Source organism: Oryzias latipes, chromosome 4, assembly GCF_053564925.1.
Source record: "Oryzias latipes strain Hd-rR chromosome 4, Olatipes_Hd-rR_3.1".
Taxonomy (NCBI): domain Eukaryota; kingdom Metazoa; phylum Chordata; class Actinopteri; order Beloniformes; family Adrianichthyidae; genus Oryzias; species Oryzias latipes.
In genome coordinates, this window is record NC_136240.1 from 22,176,128 (window position 1) to 22,203,019 (window position 26,892).

The following is a 26,892-nucleotide window of genomic DNA, read 5'->3' on the forward strand; positions in this document are numbered from 1 at the left end:
AGGTTTTTAAAGGAATACTCAGAAATGTGTGAATGGATCAAAGTATTGCTTCTTTTTGTGAGGAATGAACATTACAATACACTTAAAAGCTCAAAAATTGATTTAACATGGTAGAGGCCCTTTTAAAGTATAGAGTAAAAGATTGTTTCTTTATATAGTTGAAATCTACTAAATGATTTGCACACAAAATAGACAATACATATGAGAAAATGTATATTTTATTCTGTGTATAGGACATTAGAAAAGACCAGGACATTTGTTGATACAAGACATTTTGATCTTCATTGAAAAAAATGACAATCAAAAACAATTTAAAAGGTGTTAAAAAGCTTTTTGAATACATTCATTTTGAATCTGAAAGGAATTAATCTGCCTGCAAAAGTTTTATATTAATGGCTCATCCTATATTATGAGCTTGTGAGGCTGGAGAAATCATACCAAGCTCTTTGAAAGCCTTTTACACACAGTTGGGTAACTGAATCACACCCTCAATACACTGCTGGCGCATAGCAACCCTACCATCACTTATTTTTCCAGATTTACATTTGAATGTAAGGTGATCCTTATGTTCTGAATATATTTTGTCCATCCAATCTTTAAGAAGCACAAGATTATTTCTGTCCATCTCTTCTTGAGTCACGGTGCACGGTTCTGGAAAATAAGTAAATTGTGTTTTACTATGGTAAAAGATACCTAAAAAAAAAAAAAAACTAACAAACACACACACACCCACACACAACACCAAACATATTTATACATGCATTACTGACCATTTTTTTTTTTGTAATTACTGTAAGATGGCGCTCTTAATAAAATTCTGAAAAATATGTACATCTAATACATAATGCGTTGAAAATTATTGTGCAAGTAATTTTTTAATGATTCTTTTTAATACTCAGTGCACAGTCAGCATAATTTTCAAGTTACAAACCTTTAGAGTATACATTATATGTTACTGAGCAAACTTCATAACAGTAATTTTTTTCAAAAAGAAAAAACGTCCACAAGAAACTAAAAATTATCATTTGTTGAATTTGCTGCATTAGGAGATCATATTTACTGAAATCAAAATCAAAAACCTCTTAATAGGTCAAGTTGCACTTTAACATGGCCTGGGCAGCTTCACAATTCTTGCATCCATATCATAGATCTTTTGCTTGAGGATGCTTCAGAGATTCTCAAAATTATTTACTAAAATCAAAAGCTATTCTAATCAAAAACATCTTGATAGGTCAGGTTATATTTTAACATAGGACTCCTAATTTTGTAGCAGCTTCACAATTCAATTGAACTTGTAAGTTTTTGGAGAGTTTCTGCTTAAATCTCTTTGCATGATGTCAGAATAGCAGAGCTGCTGTTTGGTTGTGAACTGTCTCCCACCCTCATAGATATTTTTGCTTGCGGATGCTCAGTGGTCAAGAGCTAAGAGCTCAGGTTTTAAATGAATACTCAGAAATGTTTGAATGGATCAAAGTATTGCGTTATTTTGCATAGATATTGCATAGATATTTTGCTTGCGGATGCTCAAAAGAATCTCAATAGAGTAGAGGTCAAAGGACAATGGGGGCCATGCCGTCAGTTTATGCCTTTTTAAGCTCAAAGCAGCCAATGATGCAGAGATATTCCTAGCAGTGTGAGATGGTGCATTATCATGCATGAAGATGGTTTTGTTATGGGTCAGTGGTCAATCAGAAACTCCATATACTTTCTAGGAGTAATTTTTCACAACTACAGGACCAGCTCTCTCCACATAATTCTTGTCCAAAATCTGACTCTGCCATTTGCTGACATCAAAACCGTGTTAGGACAGGGTGGTCAACCGCCAATCACCTTTTCCTCCATCCATCTGGACCATCCAAAGATATATGGCATTCATCCGTGAAAAAGACTGTTTGAAAATTAGTCCTTATGTATTTCTGGGCCCACTGCCACCATTTCTGCTTGTGAATGTTGTTTAGGGGTGGCCGAATAGAAGGTTAATGTATAACTGCAGGCCTCTGCAGGATCCTACACCTTGATGTTTGTGGAACTCCAGAGACATTAGCACATTCAAATATGGGTTCGCTGCTTTGTAATGGTATTTTAGCAGCTGCTCTCTTAATTTGATGCCCGAACACATGTGTGCCTGAATCAGCCACAAATCTCTTAATACTATGATGATCACAATTAAGTTGCTTAAAATATCCAAGGTTTTTATAAGGTTTATAAGGTTTCTGTCCAAGGTGTTTAACTACTTCACGCTGTTTGGCAGCAGAGAGATCCTTTTTCTTTCCCATATTACTTGAACATGTTCCCAACAATGTTGAATGTCGTTCTTTAGTAGGTTTTCCTTAAATGGAATGTGATGTTTTATAATGCTTTCTAAATCAATGATTCTGTTGGTCATTTTTTTTAAGTTATTTTTTTTAATGATGTACATTTTTGTTACCACTGAAAAGTGACCTTTTTAGTATTTTCATGTTGTTTACTTCTTAATATTATGCTTGTAATGTGATTTTAGATTATCATCAGAAATATTATTATGCTTGTTTTGAAAAACAAGAGCTGAGGATCCTAAAAAAAAAAAAAGATTATGAAGTTGAACTTACTGATGCATCTTACACGTCCAGTCCATTGTCCATTCCTGCAGGTTAGTGGCCCTCCTTCCGTTATATAGTAACTTGGACAAACATATTCAACTGTCTCACCCTCTTGGTATTCAGGTTTAGTTCTCATTATATCTCCATCTTCAATTGGGGGTGGAGGGGAACATAAGTGTTTATCTACAAAAATGTGGGAGATGTAAAAAGATTTTTCAGTAATGTTTATAAGCTGTAAATAAAAATTCATACTTAATTTTGATGTTTGGACTAATTCAAGGTTTCATTTCACAATCTAGTAGAAGGCTACAACTTAAAAAGAGTACTTGTGAGAAACACATGTAAAGATTAGGGTTAGTTACAGTGCTGTGTGCATTTAGACAAACATGCATTACTGTTTGTTTGATAAGATAAATCCCGTGGATGATTTGTTTTTTCAAATTCAGAATTTTAACTTTTGTAAAAATGGATTTACATAAAAAGAAACAAAGAAACCAACCTAGCTAAAACGTCATTGAAAAAGAAATTGGTTTAATGTGAAAGTCTGGGTCAGTAAATGTTTTTAAGAAACGATTTAATTGAAAGACAGAATACAGTATGAAAACACTAAAATTTGATATTTTATTTCTTGATGGTAAGTGTCTAGCAAAAAGTAATTGGGCCCCACTTTTACTCTATGTTATGACCTGTTCTAAATCATTCTTGCAATTTACCAATCTATAGGCTGACAGAACTCTAGACAACTGAGATGTTTTCCCCTTTTTTGGCCTGTTCATTTTAACTAATTAACATTTCATTGCCTGTTAAAAGTTGTAGTAAACAAGGAGCTCTTTTATGAAAAATAAATCACATTAAACACATGAAAGTACACAGAGAAGATCATATACCTCCACATTTTGGAAGTTGATCACTCCAACCTCCACGTTCCAAACATTCAATCTCTGCATTCCCTTGAAGGAATTTTCCTCGTTGACTGCATTCAAACCTTAACTTTTTTCCCTTCTTAGCTCTTCCTCCCTCTACAGGTGTCATCAAGCGTAGCATTTGTGGAATGTTTGGCATCTCACAAGTTTCTGTAATAAAGAACACACATTTATTGATTTTTAACGACATATATCAAGGAAATAGTAAAGCATTGTAAAAAGTGATTTGCCATTCTAAGTCATCAGAACTATGCAACCCAAATCCATTTTTTTTTATCTCCCACAACATTGAAACAAACATACTGGTGCAAGTTGGGAAGGCTGAACTCCAATCTCCTGTGTCTAAACATTTAATTTCATTAGCCCCTTCAAGTTCAAACTCAGAGAGGCAGTATAAACTTAATTTTCCTCCTGATTTCACTTTGGAGATGGTTGGTGAGCTTCTTAGACCTGGGCCCAGTTTTGGAACGTTACAAGGACGACCTGCAGTGATTGAAAAAAATATATTTAAAAAAAGAAAAGAATTCCAAACAGTCATTTAAAGATTCCACTATAAAGTTATTGTTTATTGTTTTGTAATGCTGATATAAAATAATAGGTATTAACATGATCAACAGTGCTACAGTCAAAATATGTGTATGGATAAATATAAAAAAAATGCTTACCTGGACATTTAGTTGTTTTATTCCACTTGCCTTCATCACAAGTTGCAGTGCCCTGATTATCCTCATCGTAAGTACACGTATAGTGAATAGTTTCTCCATTCGTGTAGCTTTGTTTTATTGACTGCTGGACATTCAAATTGTCATCCTTAAGCTCATTACAGAATGCTGCAGAAACATGTTAGAATCAGTTTCTGTTTTAAACATCTCACTGATGAACTGAAGGCATTTAGGTTCAACATTTGTAAGCCAATTTAATAGATGGCTTTGATGTAAACGTACGGGTGCAGGAAATTCTCTTCTCCTCCCATTGTCCATTGAGACATGTGATGGTCTTGTCTTGTCCCAACTTGTAATTGTCACGGCATTTGTAAATTACTTGTGAACCAGAAACGTATTCCCTCTGATAAGGTGTTTCAATGACTGCATTCTGAACTTTTGGTGGTGGCTCACAAGGCTCAGAAATGCCTGTAAAAAAACAATAAAATGTCAAAGAATTATAAAATATTTCACCCAAGAAAAAAAGAAAACCCCAATAGGAGAAACTCACGTGAACAAATGTTTGTATAGTTCCTTTCATCCAGATCCCATTCTCCATTGTCACAAGTAATCTCATTAACTTCTGTCTGATATCCTTCGTTGCAATTAATTGTTGCACGTTGGTTGTCGTTAGATTCCACTCTCCCATTAGTAATATCAGGAGTTTCTCCACATTTAGTCATTTCTAAATGAGAAAATGAAGCAACTATTTAAATAAACTACAAGATGATCTGTCTCCACAATAAAACAGTTCTAAATTAAAAACAATCAAGGATAGAGAAACAGATTAAAAACCCAAAAAACCAGGCATTGAAAATGACGCAACCTTCTTTTCCTTAAAATGAAAATTAATCTTCAAATATTGTACAAGAAATTTCTGCAAGAAATATTGACAGGTGTCTTTACTCTGGAAACAACCAATGAGAAGACAATATAAAGTCTTTACCTATACATTTTTGGAGTTCTGACCACACCCCCTTATTACATTTGGCCACACCCCACCAGGCTGTAGAGAAAAGCTTGTAGTTTTGATTGCAGGAGTAGTACACTGTGTTGTCATATGGCCCAACAGCAAATCCATTGGGAATTACTGGCTTTACACAGGCCGTTTCTGCAATAAAAAACCAAAATGTTTAGACAGCACCAGCTTGTTGGATCTTTTATTTACTTAAAAACACTGCAATCCCCCCCCCCCCCCCCCCCCCCCCACGCACACACACATACAGTATATATGTATGTGTGGAGCAAATATACAAATCTTTTAGACAAATTAACCAAGTACAAAGAAATACTTTTTAAATTGCTACCTATTACTAGTTTAGATGTTAGTCAATAATCATTACAGTTAAAATAAAACAACAAAAAACTCTCATAGAATTATTTTAGCTTAACATTAGAGAACAAGAGGGCAGTGAAGGATAAAAATATGTTGTTTTACAAAGCACACAACTTAAAGGTTAAACACATGTTGTGTATTCTTACCCAAACAGCTTTTAATTCCACTCCAAGAACCTCGTTCACAAGTTATAGTAACTGAGATTCTATCATTTGGAGGAACGCATTCATATGTGAGTCTATCTCCATTGCTGTAAGAAGTCCTCTCTCCTGAAGTTATTTGTTCACCGTGTTCAAAATCAGGTCGACTGCATGTTGTTCCTAGAGGATAGAAATGAAACATTTATTTACAGATGTGACATGAATTTTAAAATTTCCTTCAACTATTTAATATAAAAAAGGGGGAAAAATGTAGATTAAAAAATGACTTAAAAAAGGAAGTCTTTTGTGGGTTGGTCTCTTGTAAAAATAAAAAAAAACTCAATTACAGGTGTCCCTGGTTTATCGGGGGAGTAACGTTCTAAAAATAACATATAATAGGTGAAATCTGTAAAGTTGGATTACAGATGTTTCAAGGCTGTAAAACCCCTCACTACACACTTTTCTCAGATAGACATCAACATTTTCACTCTTTCTTTGCTGTTTAAACTCTCAAAGTTCTAACAGTCGTAGAAAAATAAATCCTGTATCACACAATGACAATGGAACGTTAATGTGTCAACATTTTACATGGAACATTGTTGTTAGGTGTCTTCCTAAAACTTCATTAGGTTGTTGAAACTCAAAATTTCTTTCTCCAGTAAGGTTTTATGTTTTTATGTTGCCATCTGTGTTTGGGAGGATTGTTAATATTGTTTGCCTGAATATTGTGTAAAAACATAATGTAAACTGAATAATCAATCAGCACCCATAAACCATGTTGCCTCTACCTATTTAGACAACAAAATGTCGTGCTGTTATAATTACAGCTCTTTATTCGACTTATGTGTTACAGTGCTGCATGAAAAAAGGTGTTATAATATTATGAAACTAGTTAATTATTTATACGTTGTTCATTATTAAAACTCTACATGGTGGCACAGTGGTAAAACTTGGGATTTCTTTTTACTGTCAGTCTATTATGAGAAACTTGCCATTATGACTGCAGTAACTGAACCATAAGAAAATGGTTCTTTCTGTCAGTCAGACTCCATTCATTGTTGCTCATAGTTAGACTTATGATTGACTGAAATTTGTAAACATAGCAATGTCAGCAAGAAACAAGCTCCTTGAATACTGTTGCGACATACAAATGTCTAAAACCAACAGCATTTGCTTTGTGATCTTCTAAGTTTATAAACTTGTTTCATTTTTCATTAAATAAAGAGTCCAGTCAGTGCTATTTTATTTTACTCTTTTTTTTTACATTAGTAAAGGCAAATTTCTCTTAAAAAGTCTACTTAAAAGTAACATTGTGGCTATCATAATACCTTCACATAGTCGCTCAGGCATCCATCCATCTCTGGTACATATAGCATGAGTAACACCACGTGGTTTCTCATAGCCACGTCTGCAAGAATAAGTTGCACGGCCACTTGGTTTTTCTTCTTCCCATTGTGGATCAAAGGAATACAGATATCGGTCTCGCCGGTTTTCATGACATCTAACATCTAGAATCAGAGAATGCAATAATCAGGTAAACCTTTTTTTTCTGTTGTTTGAAGTTCAATAATTTCCTTTTTTCTTTACCTCTGCATTCCGGTGTGATGTTCCATTCTCCATTATCCTTGCAGGTAACAGCTGTTCTGGTTGTTTTCATGTCTACAATCCAGCGATCCCCCTCACATGTGACTGTTAACGTGTCACCAGGTGAGAACATGTTTCTGTCATAACGGTTAAATGTTGTTCCCTGGGTTGGTGGCAAATTCACTTTACATTGTATAACTGGATTTCATAAATAACAAATAAAAACAAAAAACAGAGCAGATTATTTGTTAGATTGTTGAAAATAGACAGAACTTAGTTACAAATCTCAAATTTGATAAATAAGTTTACACTTACGTAAACATTGAGGTGTTGGGCTCCACACTGCTTCAGACCCAACTTTTAAGCACCTTGAACGTCTTTCATCAGCAGGTTTGTAGTTGTCGTCACAAACAAAAGTCAGATATTCGTCTTCTTTGTACACTTTAGGACGATCAGTAACACGGCCGTGAGCAATCTGAGGCGGGTCACATGTCACCTCTGCAGAAAGGACACACCAGCATTCATTTTCTTTTCTCTTTTAAAGCAACAGAAACCGCATGAAAATCAGAACATTTCAATTTAAGCATGAGCAGATATTGCATTAATAGCAGCAAGTTATATTATATTATATTGTAACATGTGTTCACAAATAACTTACAGTATTTGTATTGTCTATTATTCTACTTGTGGACATTTGAACAATATACAAATACCTTTCCTTTTTCCTACAAATCTTTTTTCTGCTTTTGGAAACCTATTATTTCAGAAGGCACTTATAATAAAAAAAAATAAAAAATAAACAAAAGGGGATGATTCTAGGGTGTATCCAAAAAAACAAACACATAGTCAAAGTGTTTGGGAGAAGGCAAGTCTGGGAACCCTCATAATGTGCCACTTTTGCAGTCTTGACCCCAGACTGAAGTGAAAGATAATGGTTGCATTGATTTTAATTGTACTTTTGACCACATACCTCTATACTACAAATTTATATTCAATTACCTTTAACATCCCACTATTTTGTAAGGCAGACTTAGTCTGTCTTACAAGAACAATATACAATTAGGATTTAAAGATATGCAGTTTTTAAAGGGAACCAGTCAATTTTCAACAAGTGATCCTTTTTCACATTTTGTCTTTGTATTCGGTTACTTAATTAACATTTTGTTGTTTTTAGTTACTTTTTAGTAGAACAGAGGTATATCAAATGTGTAATTTGTAAGTATTTTTTTTAATTTCACCAAAAATATGTCAAAAATTATTTGAGATGACTCGATTCTTTGCAAGTCACAGCATTACTGTACCTCTGCATTCAGGGACTTCTCCACTCCATTCACCCGACTCATCGCAATAAATCTCAGTCGATCCTTTTAAAATCTCACTGCGGGATTTGCAGCTGAATCGAATAACGTTGCCATACGTTCCATCCTCTGGATCTCCAGTCACCAAGATTTTGTCGTTTACCGAGAGTGATTGGCATTTCACAGCTGAAAAAAAAACGACAAAAGTGAAACTTTGAAATAAATGCTCAAAAAAAACTAAATTAGGACAGCAAAAAAATTACAGAGTAAAGCTATACACTTATCATGATCAATTATATTTCAACTTTTAAAATAACCTGAAAAATAAATAAACCGAGTTCAGCCAGGGTTAAACACTGTTATTCACTAGAACAGGAGTCTGCAACTTTTAACGTTAAAGAGCCTTTTGTTCCAGTTCTCTACTGACCAGAACCAAGCGAGAGCCACACAATTTCACCTCACCATTTAGAAAACTGATGCTTGTGAAACTGTTAAGCCATTCATTTTTAAAACTTAACTTTTAAGCATTGAATTGTGACAAGTCTTAAAACTTTCTATAGATAACAACTTGAACTTCAGCAGTGGCACATTCACATTCCTTTCAAAATAAAATAACCCCGTGTTAAATAAGCTCCTCCTGCTGCAACAAAGTTAACTTGCAATTATTTACTTGTAAGAACTTTGCCAATAAACAAGAAAACACTATTGCGCAGTTGTAGACAAGAATATGTGCTTTAAACCTAGTCTTATAACAAACAAGTCTGACATTATATTAAACCTTAAACCGTCATTTCACTTGATTATGAAATTTACATTTTGGATGATTTGTAAAGAACACAAGGCCTCTTAATTTAGTGTAATGTCAGCGGTGGTTAAGGTTTAAAATGGGTTGATATTTACTAAGTGCAGTAAACTGCGGGAGAACCACAATTGCTATTCAAGGATTTTGGAACCTCTCACTGCTGTATGGAGCTGCAGTGAGGGGTTATTGTTAGTCAGATGCAGTAAAAAATGATCACGTACCAAAGTTTTCCTGTTCTCATTAATGAAAATCTATAAATATAAGTGCTGAATGTGATGTTGTTGAACAGGCATTGCCTTATATAGCTTGAAGGCCCTGGTTCAAATCCTAGGACCTTTCTGTGCGGAGTTTGCATTTTCTCTCCTTGCTTGTCTGGGTTTACTCTGGGCACTCCAGCTTCCACCCACAGTGTCTCTAAATTGCCTCTAGGTGTGCATGTGTAAGTGTAAAATCGGGGCCCTGTAACAGATAGGCAACCTGTTCAGGGTGTAGCCCTTGTTTGTCCAACAGCTGCAAGGTTCCCTCCAGCAGCCCTGTGAACCCGAAAGGGATTTCATTGGGTTCTGAAGATGGATAAATGGATGGATGGGAGTCTGACATTTTTATAATACCACCATAAAATGGTAGTACTTTTACTTCTGGGTAAACTGACAGGTGACTTCCTTTCACACCTTCACATGTTGGGATATGACCGTCCCAACCGTCTGCCATGCAACGGCGCCGGTTTGATCGACTGACCATTCGATACCTGAAATGAGTAAATGAGAACATACATTTTTAAACAATTTCAAATGAGAAATTTGAAGAAAAAAAGGTTGCGTAGTTTATACATTGCTTGTGATTCAAATATAGAGGTGTGATGGTAAAAGGTATAATGTATAAAGGTAAAATCTTATTCTTACTATTACGTTTTTTTTCCTCTTTTGTAAATTATCATTATTTAAGAATTTGGCAATTCAAAGAAATGTGGACACTATGTTTGTGTGTGTGTATGCTTTGGCTTAAGAGGAAAGAAAATTAAAGAACAAAGTTCTAAGTTCAAAGTTCAATTTCAGAAAATAGTTGGTGCAGACTGCTTTTTTTTACTTTGATCAACACAATGCAACACAAAAAAGAAAGTGTGTATATTCGATGGTTCTAACTGCTGCTATTTTGTTACATCTTGGTAAATATCCTAACATGTCAGAAATTTATAAAAAAGTATCAGCAGTCTTGAAAGTGTTAAACATGCAGTTAATATTTCTGGTGACTGTAAAAAGGAAATGCAATGTTTTAACATTAAATTGTTGATATTTAAACCATTTTTAAACATTCTGGAATTAGAAAAGTGTGTATAAATAGATACAAATATGAATAGAATAAGGGAAGATTCTATTAATAACATAAGACCTTAAATTGTTTTAAAATGACCTTAAACTGAGCTTTGGCATACCCTTTGTGGCAGGTGTAAACCACTGTTGATCCAAAAACAAAGTCATCTCCAGTCTCAAGTTGAAAATCTGCATACTGGGCATCACCAGGATGACCACAGGATTTTGCTTGAAAAATACGTTCATAAGGCAAAAATAATAAATAGTCTTTAAGTGCATTTTTTCTTTTTTTGGCAAATCATTTAAATTAAGTGTAATTTAAAAAATTGGGTTACAGATGATTTCTTCTTTAAAGTGCTGAAGAAAAAAGGTACCTTGGCACGGTGAGCCTACAGTTTTCCATCCATTTTCAGTACAAGTCAGCTTGAAAAATCCAGCATAGCCAATACTGCATGGCACCCGGACTTGTCTTTTAAGCGGATATGTTGCCTCCAAGACACTTGTGTCAAAATGTCTGTCATAGTCTGAACTTTCTACGAACTGCTGCCGTGTACACTCTGTGACTACAAAGAAAAGGAAAAAAAATGCATTTAGATTTTCCTTTAAGGTTGGTGTATCCAAGCAATAAATTACCAAAGAAAAAAGTTAAGTGCAAATAGAAAAAGACACTTATTGTTAGAAATGCTGCATTTTTTAATTGGAAAACATAAAAAAGCAAATTACAGAGAAAATACTTAAAACAGTTTTTGTATTATTTGAACCTACCTTGGCATTTTACAGAGATCAGGGCCTGCAGTGATAAAACAATGATGCAGATTGTAGTTATCCTGTGCATTTTTTCTTCCTAACCCCGAACAACCAAACAGAAGAAAAAGGGAGAAACTGACACAGTTATAGAAAAAAAGAAGCTTTAGCAATAGAAAAAAAAAGATTGCTCAACAATTGCACAAGTCTTTGAATCCACCAATCCCAGGCTAGATCAGCAATAGCAGAACAAAATGGAGGAAAAAATAGGTGGACACCATATCTAATTCATTTTATAAAAGAAAAAAAAACCTCCTCAAGTAGCATCAATGTTTATCACATAAAATATATTTTTATTTTGCTTTGTTGTAATATATAAAACTAAATTATCTTAACACAAATTTGTGTGCAACCATTCCTGTAAAATTGTATTTGTGTGTTATACTTCCTGGTAATCATTTGCAGAAATCAATTAAACAAACAAACTGCATTGCATTACTGCAAGTGAGCTCCAGTTGCTCTGATTTTGGGTAAAATGTAATAAAACAAGAACATTCAGTCATATCCAATGCTGATTTTGAAATAAACTAATCACGGTAAACTACATTACAGCAAAAATATAGATGCTTGTTGTTTTGAAGATGTTGCCAAAAAAACAGGTAAACAGTCTGAAAAACAATCTTGCCTGTTAGGCAATGCTGGATTTGCCTTCATTTCCTAATACCTAATGCCAATGTTCTCAGTCTGAACAAATGCTTTATGTCTACACAGTTGGAGTGCCACCCACACAAACATGTTCCCAAGGTCATCTTACACAGTTTTCAAAGGAATCTGGAATTCAGCTGAGGAATCTAGACAGCATTCTTAAGAAAAAAAAAAGAAAGAAAAAAAGTAAAGAACAGGCTGAATGTCTTTTTTTCACACTTGCATCCACAAACAAATTTAAAAGAAACTTTTTTTATTTTGTGATGCATAAGTTTTGCTTGGCACTTTGGAGTTTCTTTCTTCTTTTCATTGTAGGAGAGCTTTATGCTTTGCAACACAACCCTCAGTTGCAGCCTGCTCAAAAAAGATAAACAGTGTGTGTGTTAATGTTTGACTAATGCTGATTTGTGAAGCAGAAAACTTTTTTACGCTATGCTCAATTTCACAAAAATCCGATTTTTTTGTTGGAATTTATTGTGAAAATAGGCCTTAATATTAAAAAATTAATCAATCTTTTCGGGGTTTAAATAAAAATGAATTGTCATATATAAAATCATATCTAAAAAAGTTGCAACTCTGGAGCATTACATAGTACATGTCAGATTTGCAACAAAACTAAAAAATAAAATAAAGATTTAAGTTAATATTAAAGCATATTCATGTCGTAATGGTATACTTTACACATTTTTTTTCAATTGCAAGTTTGTACGTGTTTAGCATTACTTATTTTCGATGTCTACAGATTTGAAGTATCAGAGTAATAAAAAGTATTTTCTTTGATTTATTTCAATGAAAGAAATGTTGGGGCAGAGGAGGTCATATCTCTGTCTTTGCCACTGTTGGTTTCACCAGAGTGATTCCTTAGGCCAGGGGTCTGCAACCCGAGGCGCTGGAGGCCCATGTGACTCCTTTATCCCCCTATTGTGGCTCTTTGGCTTTAAAGAAAAATGCTAATGTTTAAAATGAATAATCGATAAATAAAGTTTTGTCATTTATGTTTGTTTATATGTTTGAACTGAGATGATCTTATATTAGTAAAATACATTAGTAATTTATTTTTTTCAAACCACTGCTGACATATCGCTGCTATCGAGAGGTCATGTGATTTTCCACTCCTCAAAAATTCAAACATGTCAGATAACTGAGCAAAATGATGGTACAATGTTTACTGTCAGAGCTGTTCATTATTGGAAAAAAAATTTTTTAAATATAAAGCACAACAGTATCTACTTGCTGCTCAGAGGCAAATATTGAAAATCAATAAATGCATTTATTGATTTTTTAATTTAATTAGATTCTACACCAATGTTACCATAACTACATTCAATATTAAAAGGAGAATAAAGTTATAATCATAGAAAACACCATGTTTAACATGACTGTTTTCCTAATTCAAGTAAATCTGCTGCAGGGACTATTTTATTTTGAAAGGAACTTATATGCTGTCTAAATTGAAATAAATTAAATTTGTTTTATGCAGAAAAATATAACACTTCAGATTTCAGATATCCTAAATATTTGAAAGCTAAATTTTAGAAATCCATCCATCCATCCATCCATCCATCCATCCATCCATCCATCCATCCATCCATCCATTTTTTAAAACCTGCACTCCCTTTCGGGGTCCCGGCTATTGTTGGGTGAAGGCAGCGTACACTCTGGACAGGTTGCTTGTCAGTTGCAGAGTATATTTCATAGAGGAATGGCTTAATTGCTGCAAAAACATAAATAAAGTTGGACTTTGGAGCTCTCTCTGAGTTTTAGTCAGTAAGAAACTGGACCAAATGGCTCTTTTGCCGTCAAAGGTTGCAGACCACTGCTTTAGGCCAAGTTCCTCTGAGGTAAACCAAAAAGATAAAGATAATTACGTCATCGTCAAAAGCATGCATGCGCTCATTTAGAATTAACAAAACTTTACACTGTTCAGAGAACAAAAAAAAGGAGCTTGTAATAATAAATTCTGTTACAAGACATAATTTAGGGCTACCATGCACTTTGTTAACCATTGAACTTGGGATCAGATAACAAATGCTATGTGTCAATAGTTTCAGACAGCTGCAAAGGGGAAGAAAATGGTTGCCTCGTCTTGTGTTTTTTTTTTTTCTGGGATTGTTTTAGAACTGCTGTGGAGGTCAAAAGTGGATTCTTGTGCAATTGTTTTGTGCTGATTTTAAAAAGTGGAATCTAACCTTGCTCAATGGTAGTCATGGTTAGTCTGGTTATTAGATTGTATTTATTTATTTACTTTTTTACTAGCTGCTTTTTCAGAAATTTTGCCAGATTAAACTGCCATGCATATTTTGACACAATCTAAATAAAACACATAGATTGATATAATTTTAGCAATAATAATGCACATTACTACCTGTGAAGACAAGTAAAATGATGTTAGTACAGTTAAATATCTGTTTATATGCTACTAAATGTAAAAATGAAAACCAAATGGACGTGCCATCAGGAAAGCAAACAGCAAAATCTTGCAAGAGGAAGTCAGCTATACTAACAGAATGGAACAAAGCTTTATGATAAAGGCAAACACATAAAGCCAAAAGGTAACAAAACCCTTATTTTATTTTCCTGAAGTCAGAAGAATTCCTATACTTGAACAGTAACTTTATAAGAGAAATAAAAAACACTGACCAATGCAGTCCTTGCTTTTTTTAAAGTCTCCAGCAGATCTTTCCACCCCACCAACAGGACTAATTCATTATTCACACAATAAAGGATGATGAAATTACAGGTAGTGCAGAGTTCAGCCCTTTAGTACTTGAAGAGCAAGTTTCATCCATCAATGCTCTAAAAATCAATGAAAACCTGAGAAAACATTGAAACATGGATTTGAGCCAGATATTATTAAAGTCCATTGAAAAATAATATAAATAGCCATGTTTTGGCTTGTACAGTGCTGAAGGTAAGTTTCTTTTCTTATTGTACATTTGCACAGACTGGCAAAAAACAAAATCCTTATACTTTATGTTTAAAGTTCAACTCCATGTTTCCATAATTACTGGGTTTAATTTATTTTCCGAAAAACTAATTATTAGACTTTTTGGTTTTGTAAAACAATCTCCTCTTAATAATATCCTTCTAACAAGTATTGTAAAAAGAAAGATGCAAGAAATTGAACAACTTTTTGAGAACGTAACTTTAGCTAATTTTGCACTAACACTTAATATATGTATAAGATTGTACAGTTAGATAAAAGGTTAATGAGCGTTTTTGCAATGTTATTGAGGCCAATGCAGTGAATAAATGACTGTCCAAGATCTATCAATTTATTCATTCCCCCATTTAATAAGTAGAAAAACATGATAAGTAATAAAATGGAACCAGAGGTAGAAACATAAGAAGTGATGAAAAACTTGAGGTCTTTAACAGCAGTAAAAAAAAATCAATTGAATTTTTTTTTTTAATTGATATACATTTTTTGTGGTGTTATCGAAATAGGGTCACGTATCAATGATCCAGCCTAAAAATTTTTAAATAATCATCAACTGTGCCATAAATGTACACTAGTATGATCTTTGAGAATTCACTGCATATAATATTTGGGTGCTGGTCTTGCAAAATTATCAGACCCAGTAATGATTAAACTGTTTCACTTCTTTGGCAAGTTTTGGTTAAACATTAACCAAGATGTTATGCTGCATATAAACAGCAAAATCTACCTTGTTTTTTTTTCTTGTACGTTGTATTGGTTCTTCTTACAGGAGCTCTTTTTAATAATTTCAAGGCTGTAGTCTGCCATCATGAGGTTAGTTGTGTTATGTTGCAGTTTGGGTAACACAACCCAAAAAAAACTGTGGGACCAGTGTTAATATATCTGCAATCAACATTCAAATCTTTCATGATCAGAAAGGAAACACCACAAGTAACGCACCAGCCTACAAACATTTTGGCCTTATTTGCTTGTGGACATTTAAGCATACTAGGGATCAGTAAAACCTAAAAGTTTAACAAATTGTTTGTTGTAGCTTGTTAATGATTGGCATGTTCAGGCAAACAGACCTGTCACTTCCAGTCAGAATAGGCTTCCACTGCCAAATGGGAAGGACACCAAGAAACTCTGAAACTGTTCATCCTCCTCAACCTGCATGTGACCTAAAGTCTGTAACATAGAGAAACATTGAAAAGTCCAACAAAAATCAAGAGAGGTTAAAATTTTGGCAAATTAACCACTGGAATAGTATTTCAGACAAAAAAAAAAAAAAAAGCTATAATGATTTTCTAAACCTGTTTAATTCTTTTCAGCTGCCGGACCCTATTCCAGCTGGGGTACTCCCTGCATGGGTCACCAGCTTGAAGCAGGGCATGGAAATACAATTTAGAAATGAAATTATAATTTTTGCCGATGCAGCCTTTAATTGCTTCTCCTGGGTTTCTTGCCACAACATATCACAGTTGTCAATAAATTAGAGCCATAAACCTAATAAAATGTTGGTATTTTTGTTTTCATTTACATTTTTTTATTGCTCAACCTTTTGCTGAGTTAGGAAAATACATTTTCTAGGCCATTATTTTTTTCTGAGTAGAACCAATAAAAAATTTTAAACTAATTGAAGTCACACTAATTGCAGCAATAGTAAAGACAAAGATCTACTGTAGTCTTGTCTGTACCAGAAGTAGCCAAATGCCGCAAAGTGAATACTGCTTGGAACACCAACTTCAAATACCCCCAGAAGCAGTTTACAGCAGTGATATCACTGTAATATTTGTAGGAAAGGCCCATTTTTCAACCGGCTGTGGACTAATCAGCCAATATTAGCTGCTGGCCAGATCTGCATGCCACAGAAACATGACAATAAATCACCAGTAATCCATTACCAAAAACTATGGGGACTAGATTCTGTATTCTAGGGATGCACGAATAACAGCCCACATGTAGCCCAGGAGTAACTTCTGAGTGCACTTGAGTAACTTCTCAAGCACTAAAATCTCTGGTTGAACCGGTATTGATAAAGGCCATTTATTAATCATTCGCTAGTTGTGGTGATACTCAACCAGAATCCAATGTGATCTTATGTTTCAAACTAGTAAAAAAACAACTATGTAATATCAATCTTTATTGGAAAAGATAATGTATCGGCCAACATTTACCATTTAGTTTCTAAACTTTTAGAGGCAACAATGTTTTATAGCATTAAAACTTAAACAGCGACAAAAATGAATCTGCTTCTTTCCAAAACTAGGTCATTAATTTTAAGAATACAGGTCTAAAATTTTATCCCTACATTTTTATTCCTGATTTTTGAGCCACCTCTACAATGGAGGAATTTTACAAATTAAAAAATGGAAGTTTAATAAATCAAGTTGAAACTTTAGAAAAAACAGACACCAAAGCACAGACAGAATAAACACAGGACCCAATACACCAATTTATTTCTATATTTCTATTTTTTTAATAATTATTTTTACAAACAGACATAATGTTTTTGATTAACAACCAATATAGAAAATAAAATGTCGAAACACATGTGGAACCAAAATATAGCCTTTAACAAGCTTTTTATATAATTTGGGTGTGATGAAATGGAAAGTAATAGTACAGTTTCAGCCCTTCTCACACAAAGACCAAGCATAACTCACCTGACTATTTTGCGAGAAATGAGCCAGATGTCATTGAATTCTTAATGTTAAACCTCACACTCATCCCACCGGCAGTCTATGGAAACACATTCTATACAAGACCTTCACTATGAACAACATGCAGGTCTTTCAGTCATTTCTTAATAGCAAAACCTTTTTCTCTGCAAGATGACAATGGAGCATCAATCTTTGAGCTGTAATGACTTATTGATTATTACAGGTCTGTAATGACAAGATCACGCCTTTGAGCGTAACACCAAGATAAAGCACAAACAAAAGCTAAAGCTGTAAGTAATTTTAAAGCAGGGGTCACTTGTTCTTAAGCATGCAAATATGAGATTAAATAGTAAGTCAGAAAGCACACTGAATTGCTTCTGGAACTAAACTAATCCCCAGTGCAGTCAATTAACTTTTTTTTTTCTCCATCAGGAAGGCTGTAGTTGTAATTTCTTGTGGTCAATTAACCACAGTAATGTCCCTGCGTCAATTTGGGCAGGACGAACCAGCACACCTCCACCACAGCACCTAACCCCAGATCCGCTAACAGGTGGTGTTGTATCAGTTTGGCCACATAATGGCAATTTGGGCAAAATTAATCAAGCAAATAAACACTGTTTTGTAACCAGAGTCAGTTAACAGAAAATGCTATTAAAATTAGTATTAAAAAAACAGCATAAATTGTGTGATTGATTGAAATCATCCCAACAAAAAGAAATCAAGACAAAAAAGGAACATTTTCAATATAACTCAAAATTCTTTATTTTGAATTTCAATGTGTCAGAAAGTATATGCTGTCTATTTAATAAACTTTTTGTTTTATTAAGGCCATGGTTCTTGTCATATGCCTAGCAACTCCAAAGGTAGACAAAGGATTGCAATCCTTGATTGATCTGCAAGGCTTGTCAACCCCAGTTATTAAGAGTCACAACCTTCCCTGTTTTCCAGCTCACTTTGAAAAGCTTGCTGCTGATTAGCTGAGTCAAGAGATTTTACATCCTGATTGACTGAACATACCTGCATCAAGCAGTCCAGGAAGACGTGAAAGACTTGCAGGGTTGTGGCTCCTGAGGACCAGGGTTAGCCAGCCCTACTTCAGAGGATGTCGAAATTGATGTTGATTATCAATTTGATGTCTTAAAGTTGAGTCATGGAATCTGGACTGATGCTCCGTTCACACCGCCCTCAGCAACGCAGGTTCAAGGGGCCATTTCCCAAATAAATCTAATGTAAATGCAGGTTTTGGGCTGCATAGTAATGCAAGTTTCTACATCTGTTTTAGGGCTCTATGTAAAAAACGCACAGCCATTAAACATGCGTTGAAAGTTAAACCATGCTTATTCGGGCGACAAAAAGGCAATGCAAATGCTTAAGTGAGAAAAACAACACAAAGCATTGAATTTGTATTTTGATATTGCATCACTGGTGTTAAAATGATCTTTGAGTGAACCACTACATGTTTAATACTGTGACAATCTGAAATGAGCTCTTTTCAGAAATTACAAATATAAACTTTTCTTGTTTTTTTTTGCATGAATTCAGTCGGTTGACTGTAGTGTACAGATTTAGCCTTGATGCTATGAAGTGTGTACATATGTATCCAGTTGTCTTTTTTTCTGTGTATGAATAATTGATCTGATGCTTTTAAGAGATCCCCAGGCCTACATTTGACGGCGTGGTTTGGCACAGCACCCCTACAGCTAACGCTGGCATTTTATCTTCTGACCTTTGATGTTCTTTTTTTTTTTCTTCTGATGTTCTTTCTTAAAACTCAAAAAAGTAAACCACCCCAAGGGTTTGTTACTGTCAGCTAAACCCAACCTGTGCTATCTCAGAGTCTTTGTTGTCACTCTTCATCTGCTTTCGCGCTGCTGGTGATCAGTGGAGTAGGGTTAAGCAAGTCTCTGCCAGATCAAATTTGCTGAACCTGCAAGGCACTGAAAGACACAGAGAACTATGGAAAAATACACAGTTCTCCTGTAATGATTCGGATTTTACATGCCATTATGCTACAAACACTAATATGTCTAGATTTAGAACTTAATTTTTTTAAAATTAAGAACTTATTTAGAACATTAATCTAGATTTGTATGTGGTGTTCAGTTTATGAACTACTTTTTTCTTTTTGCTTCGAATGTATAATAATCTGTATGAAATAATAATGCCTTGTCCTGTCATATTCTGGTTTGTTCAACCTTTTTGGATGGGTTTATGTACAACTTGGTTTAATGAACTTGGCACTGTTTATTAGTGAAGAGGATTTTCATTTCGGAGAGACAAGAGATGGACTTTATAATTGTGTCGCTCATCAACTACATTGTCTTTGTAGAAGCTTTGATCTCATTTTTACCTGACAACCCCAGCAGAAAGTGAGCCACACTCTTCATCTGCAGCTTGTTCTGGGTGCCAGCAATCTGGTAAAACCACCTACTGTATGCATCTTACCTTCAGTCACAAGACCTTTCTCTGCTTTCCTGCTTCTTCTTTTTGGCTCTTCCTGTGTCTGTCTTTGAGCTCTTTAACAATTAACCTGAGATTAATTAAACACTTAACCTCCTAATCTTTGGTTGGGGTCATTTTGGGTTTGTCTATAAATAAAATTATATTTCATAGTTAACAAGGACTTTAAGTCTCCCGTGTGTGGAAATCTCAGGTTTAGCTTTGACCAATATTTTTTTGGGTGATTTAGTTTGAAGCTGGTTCCTAAAGAGCTTAAAGTGCACTAACCTCATACAGAAGAGATACTCTGTGCTTTCTCCTTAAGAATCCTTAAGTTTTCAGCTATTTTCTTTACCAATTGATAATCTTTCCCCACTGATTTTTTAATACCTGGACACAGTAGATGTTTTGGACACATTACTGTTTTTACAAAACCCCAGTATTTCATCGTATCTTCACATCACTCTCCCTTTCCTTACAGAAACTTTGAAAATGGCACACAGAGTGTGTTAACAAGTTTCCATAAGGCCCAGTGGAAGAAACGACTGAACTCATCTCTCTAGAACTTAAACAAGAGTTTATGTTTTTTTCTCTGTTGATTCCTAAAGAAGTTTATCAAAGCCTGTGGAGTCTGACACCAACATTTTGGCTGAGTTGTTAAGTTCTTTAAAGATTTCTTTGGCTGCTGACAGGGTTTTATCAAGATGGCACTGTAGCATGTGTTTTATCCAGGATTATCTAATCAGATCAAAAAAGTGGCTGGCTACAGTGGAAGATGAATGGATTGATTTACTTGATAATATCTCACACATGGCAAAAATTTGGATTTTAGAGACATTATAAATTCATTTGTGTGACTTCAAATTAGTCCAGAAATGAACACACAACATGTAGTATACTAACATCTCTAACACTATTTAAGACTATAAAAAATAAACATATTTGACTTCCCACACACACCACTAGAAAGATTTTGCTGCTGCCCCATGCGTCTCAAGGCGTAAAAGGCAGTAAGAAGAAGAAGAACACACCACTAGAAGGAAATTGCTTCTAACAAAATGTATAAGGAAATGAATTACAATTTACTGTTATTTAACTTGTGCTTTTATTTCGGGGTCTATTTTAGGTTTGTTTCAACCTTAACCTCCTCTGGATTTGACATGTAGCTTTGTTTTTGATTTTTTAGGGAATAGATCCAAATGCACTTCAAAATAGACAAGTAAATGTGCCTCTGTCATTGACTTTAGTTTGCTATTATGCCAGTATTATCCATTTTTTCTTTTAATTTTCATTTTAATTGTGTGTTCAGCACCATTAGAAGGTTAGGATAAATATATCATATACAAGTATTGAAGCTCCTATTGTTCTTATTGGAATTTTTCTAATAATCTGCTTTATTCTTGTTCTTGTCCTGTGGTAAATTTTCTATAAAATGGTTTCTTTTCTTTGTCTTTTTCTTTTTTTCTTTTCTTTTTTTCAGTCAATTTTATTTCAGTTTATTTCTGGTTTGTATCATTGCACCTGGTCTTGATCTTGGACAACCAAAAAACTCATATGATTGCTTAAAAAACAAAACAAAACAAATGTCTAGAATTTTTAATATTTTAAAATGCTTTATTTTCCATTTCAGTGATATAATTCAGATCTGGTGGGTTGAAATGGATTTCTCTCCCTTCAGCTCTGTATTTCAAATTTTGATCCTGACATCTTTAAACCGATTTTCTTAGAAAGATAAATACAAAAATCTGTTCTCTTTTTTTTTTAAAGACAAGAAATCTGTGCATTAAATAGAGATCAGAAGAAAAACCTCAAATATTGGGTAGTTGAAAAGAAACCTTGCAGGTAATCCGAGGCCCTTGAAGCTTGAAGTTATATTCACAGTCAGGCCTCGAAGAATTGTTATTAAAATGAAAGTAGTAAAAGTCACCCACTTTAAAAGAGGAAGTGGGGGTTGAGGTACGGCAGAAAGACGGAGTGCTGGACCGGTCCTAGAGGGTTAGGTTTCATTGGGAGGGAATGAAAGGGCTAAGTTTTAGAATAGATGAGCTTCGTTGTGATCAAGATAGGATCAGTTTTCTTTTTTTTTCACTTCATTATCAGCGTCTCCTTTTTGCTTTTTGCAAAAGAGATGAAGAACAATGAAGACTTGTTGAGATGGTATTCAATTTGTTTTCAGGGCTACAAACATCTGAGGGGCAATTTAATTTTCATTAGAGGCCCTGATGCTCATCAAAAAATCCAATATATTTGTGGAGTTTTGCTGGGATCCAATGGATCTCGCTGGCACCTTTCAAAATAAACCACAAGTGTTTGTTTCACAGTCATCTCTGATTAAAATAACCTTCATTCATTGCTTGTTGATTAAAATCTCAACATCATTAGCATTTGACTTTTAATAAGTCTACATGGTTTTAGGGACAAAAAAAAAAACTAAAACAAAAAAACTGAAGGCTACAGGTAGTCTTTGTCATCAAAAGGAAAAATATTACACACTTCTACTTCAGAGAGAGAAATGTCTGCATTTCTTCCGCTACGGTTTTTGATGATCTCAGTAGCAAAATCTGAGAAAAGAGAAAGAAATTAGGTTGAAATAAAGAGAAAATGATAAAACATAATGGAGAAGTCGAACTGTGGCTTTTAGAGAAATATCTGCTAATTAACATTCTGGTTTGAGGCCAGAACCCGATTCGTTGTTATGCAACTCATTTCTTGAAATAAAAAACAAAAACAAAAAAACTTTTGTTTAAAAAAAAACAGGGCTTTTTCAAAAGAAATTTGTTGAATTCAGGCTACAAAATCCCCTGAATAATTCGACACTGTTGGGGAATATAACTCCAGTTATTTGAAAATAAATTAAATTGCATACATTTTACTCTGACAAGAAAAAAAGTTCCAATGAAAAATAAATACTTATTTAAATCATAACTCCCCACCAAACCAATCAGGTGGAGTGTCGCTACAGATACCAGCGCATGTACTCAGAGTTGGAAGAAGCTACCTATACTATAGTATTGGTAGTTGGAAGAAGCTTGGTGTGGAATGTTAACGTGGTGCAAACCTTTCAAATCTTGCTTCAGCCTTTTTCTTTCACAGCTCTTTTTTGATAGATACAAGATTTGGTGTCATTTCAGTCCAGCCGGGCACAATTATCAATTTCTACTTCATGGTCAATTTGCAGACAGTTGGTTTTTCCGTGTTTTGAAAAGGATAGAACCTATACGTCACTACCACATTCTGAGTCCCTGATTGGTGGTTGCACTTTTTAAACTTAGAGCCCAAACCAGACTTAAAAATGTGCATAGCAACACACGAACGCCAAAGTTGAATGTACAACCTGAAGATCAGTAAAGCATTTTTCCAAATTTAAGGAAAACCTTTACACATGTTTAAAAAACTCCGTTTTTGAATACAACAATCCCATCTCTTGCATTATGACTCAAGGGCCTGATCATAACACTGCAGTCAGTAACAATGAAATAGATTGAATGGGTCATTCATATATGGCCTTATATGTATGCACTAAGCATTTTATTCAACAAAACAGGTAGAACAACAAGAAACCGATTTTGTCCACCTCTTATTGCAATTAAGATCCTTTCCATGTTGAAGTTTATTAAGTTTTTTTATGACCATTAAAACAAAGATAATATACACCAGTTATGGCTTCTTTTCATTCTTTTGAAATGTTGAGTACAAAGTAGTTTCAGACCAGCTGATTGGAACAACAGTCTGAAGATGTGTATTGATTAATCACAGTAAGACACGCATATGCAGTAAACTGCAGCCTGTGTTATTGATTGCGAGTGGGAACTGTATTTAAACCAATTAAACACATCTTTCTATCAGGAAAACTGATGCGAATATTATGCTGGAAGGAACCAATTTGAAAGAGAAAAAGATGTATTTTAGATCCACAGATCAAAATGCATCAATATCAATGCTGAGGGAGTGGAGGCTTCCATGCCCTGCGGGGATTTGAAGAGACTCTATAAGTAGGAAAAAAAAACATCCATTTTTCAAAGACGGTGGTGCATCACATGCTAAAAACCAATGTCATTTTTTTAGTGCATGAATGACAAAGAAATGTGCCCAAATACTTCCATGATACTATAAAATAAGTTGAAACTATTTTTGAATAAGCACATGGCAAGAAATTTGGCAAGATATTGGCTGCAGATTTTGGAGTCTAAGAAAGCGCCCTGCACATAATCCAACAATAAAACTAAAGGAATCTGCTAATCAATACAGCAACAAATCTTTTACTGCTGGAAAGCCCAACTTTTCTTTCTTAAATAGTGCCCCTTTTGGATGAGCAGCAAAGCTGATTGTGTCAATAAATAATTTGCCAATTCTTTCTGCCAGTGAAACACTTTATATTGCTGTTCATTCTTATTTTGGTAGCCAAAGGCATCTGTGAGTACTGGCCTTGCACTAACAGGACCAGCAGGTTTCTGTTTCAAAAATGGGCATGCTCAAACACTTTTTTTGGGTATACAATAATTAGGGCCCGAGCACGGAGTGCAAGGACCCTATTGTAATTCGAATGTTTATTATTATTATTATTAGGGCCCGAGCACGGAGTGCAAGGACCCTATTGTATCTGTTAGAGTTATTATTATTAGGGCCCGAGCACGTAGTGCAAGGACCCTATTGTATTTACTCGGATTATTATTAGGGCCCGAGCACGGAGTGCAAGGACCCTATTGTAATTCGAATGTTTATTATTATTATTATTATTATTATTATTATTCTACCGGAAGAGTCGCCTTTTTGAGGCCTTTAACATACCCCAAAACTCACCAAATTTGGCACACACATCAGGAGTCGCGAAAAATTTCGTATTTTATAGGAGATTGGCATGGGCGCAGAAAAACGGCTCGATAGCGCCACCTACAGTGACTTTTGTCCCGACGCCCCGCATACGCTTTAACGTACAAGCTTGATTTTTACAGGGCATGTTCTTCAGATGGAGACCTACAAAAAAGTCTGAAAGGACCCACCTGTCACTCGCACAGGAAGTCTGATATATTGAGGTCAATATGTCATTTTTGCTCCATTTTGGACATTTGCAGGCCTCGCTCTAGAACGAACTCCTCCTAGAGATTTGTGAATAATGACTCCAAACTTTGGTTTTGTAAACTAAACACATGTCCGATGTTAAATTGCGAAGCTTTTAAGTTTTTACGGATGTTTGTGACCGTGGCGGCGCGTCGAAAATGGAGGTCATTTTGAAAACACGCCATGAAAAGAAAAATGGCCATTACTCAGCCATGCAAAATCCAATCTGATCCAAAATTGATATGCATGATTGTAGTCTGACTCTGAACACATCAGAAGTGGAAAAATCCAGAACAGGTGTAGCGCCACCTGCTGGTAAAAGGAAATGACATGTTTTACTTGGAGCATCACTGCTCCAAGTAGGATGAGCCGACACACCTCAAAATGATGTCCACCTGTTGAAAAGCCATTGATGTTTACTCTGATAAAAAGCCATAACTTTCAATGCGGGGGTGTGGTCGTGACAGAGCGGCGAAGTTGGGCGTCTCGCCATGCACACAAAAGTTGCTCTCACGTGCACATTCCTTGTCCAATCTCACTGAAATTCAATAGAGGTGATGAGGCTTCCATTCTGAACCAATGGATATGACAATCTTGGACGAGCTCCATAGCGCCACCTAGATATTGACAAATACATTTTATGTCACATTCTGACCTATCTTTTCTCTGTGCTTTGTCCGACATTCATAAAATTACAACAGGAGATACTCATAAGGGTCTTCTCTCATCGTCTAAAGTTTCATGGGTGTACACCTGACGGTGCCTGCGCAAGCCACCACCAAACAGGAAGTGGTTGATTGCGTTGCAGTCAGATAATTAAAAATTCATAAAAAATCAGCCGTTTGTATCACGAGGCTGAGATTTCAGAATGAGAGGCCTCTTACATATCTCCAACTTAGATACACAGCACTTGCATGGGTGAACAAAAAACGGCTCAATAGCGCCACCTACCATGTTTGTTTTTGAGAGCCCCGCCATGTTCTTTAACATACAAGCTTGATTTTTACAGGACATGTTCATCAGATGGAAACCTACAAAAAAGTCTCTTGGGACCAAGCTGTCAGTTGCACAGGAAGTCTGCTATATTGGTGTCAATATGTCATTTTTGCTGTATTTTGGTCATTTGCAGGCCTCGTTCTAGAACGAACTCCTCCTAGAGATTTTTGAACAATGACTCCAAACTTTGGTTTTGTAAACTAAACACATGTCCGATCTTAAATTGCGAAGCTTTTAAGTTTTTACGGTTGTTTGTGACCGTGGCGGCGCGTCAAAATTTGAGGTCGTTTCGAAATCACGCCATGAAAAGAAAAATGGCCATTACTCAGCCATAAATAATCTAATCTGATCCAAATTTGTTGTGCATGATTGTAGTCTGACTTTGAACACATCTGCAGTGGAAAAATCCGAAACAGGTGTAGCGCCACCTGTTGGCAACAGGAAATGACATGTTTTACTTGGAGCATCACTGCTCCAAGTAGGATGAGCAAACACACCTCAAAATGACGTCCACCTGTTGAAAAACCATTGAAGTTTACTCTGATGAAAAACAAATCTTTCAACGCGGGGGTGTGGTCGTGACAGAGCGGCGAAGTTGGGTATCTCGCCATGCACAAATGTTGCTCTCACGTTCACATTCCTTGTCTGATCTCACTGAAATTAAATAGATTTGATGAAACTTCCATTCTGAACC

At 35.1% G+C, this 26,892-nt stretch overlaps 1 protein-coding gene across 1 annotated transcript; it reads right to left on the bottom strand.

The window, feature by feature from the left end:
• Positions 1-200: 200 nt before the first annotated feature.
• LOC144991911 (complement factor H-like) lies at positions 201-11,652 on the bottom strand. Its single transcript, XM_078946126.1, has 17 exons — positions 11,439-11,652; positions 11,048-11,236; positions 10,796-10,901; positions 10,035-10,111; positions 8,565-8,747; positions 7,579-7,761; positions 7,267-7,461; positions 7,008-7,187; positions 5,686-5,859; positions 5,150-5,314; positions 4,715-4,888; positions 4,447-4,632; positions 4,168-4,332; positions 3,806-3,985; positions 3,467-3,652; positions 2,589-2,762; positions 201-651 (listed from the first exon to the last, which is right to left on the bottom strand). Exons 1-17 carry the CDS (start codon positions 11,506-11,508, stop codon positions 458-460), a joined length of 2,781 nt encoding a protein of 926 aa, XP_078802252.1. The 5' UTR covers positions 11,509-11,652; the 3' UTR covers positions 201-457.
• Between the last annotated feature and the right edge of the window lie 15,240 nt (positions 11,653-26,892).

Bases quoted from the DNA above. Each gene is read 5' to 3' on its own strand.
- LOC144991911 (XM_078946126.1), bottom strand. From the start codon at position 11,508: ATGCACAGGATAACTACAATCTGCATCATTGTTTTATCACTGCAGGCC. The intron at 3,986-4,167 runs GTAAGCATTTTT...CAATCACTGCAG, and splicing joins TAAAACAACTAAATGTCCAG to GTCGTCCTTGTAACGTTCCA. The intron at 2,763-3,466 runs GTATATGATCTT...ACATTTTTGTAG, and splicing joins TCAACTTCCAAAATGTGGAG to ATAAACACTTATGTTCCCCT.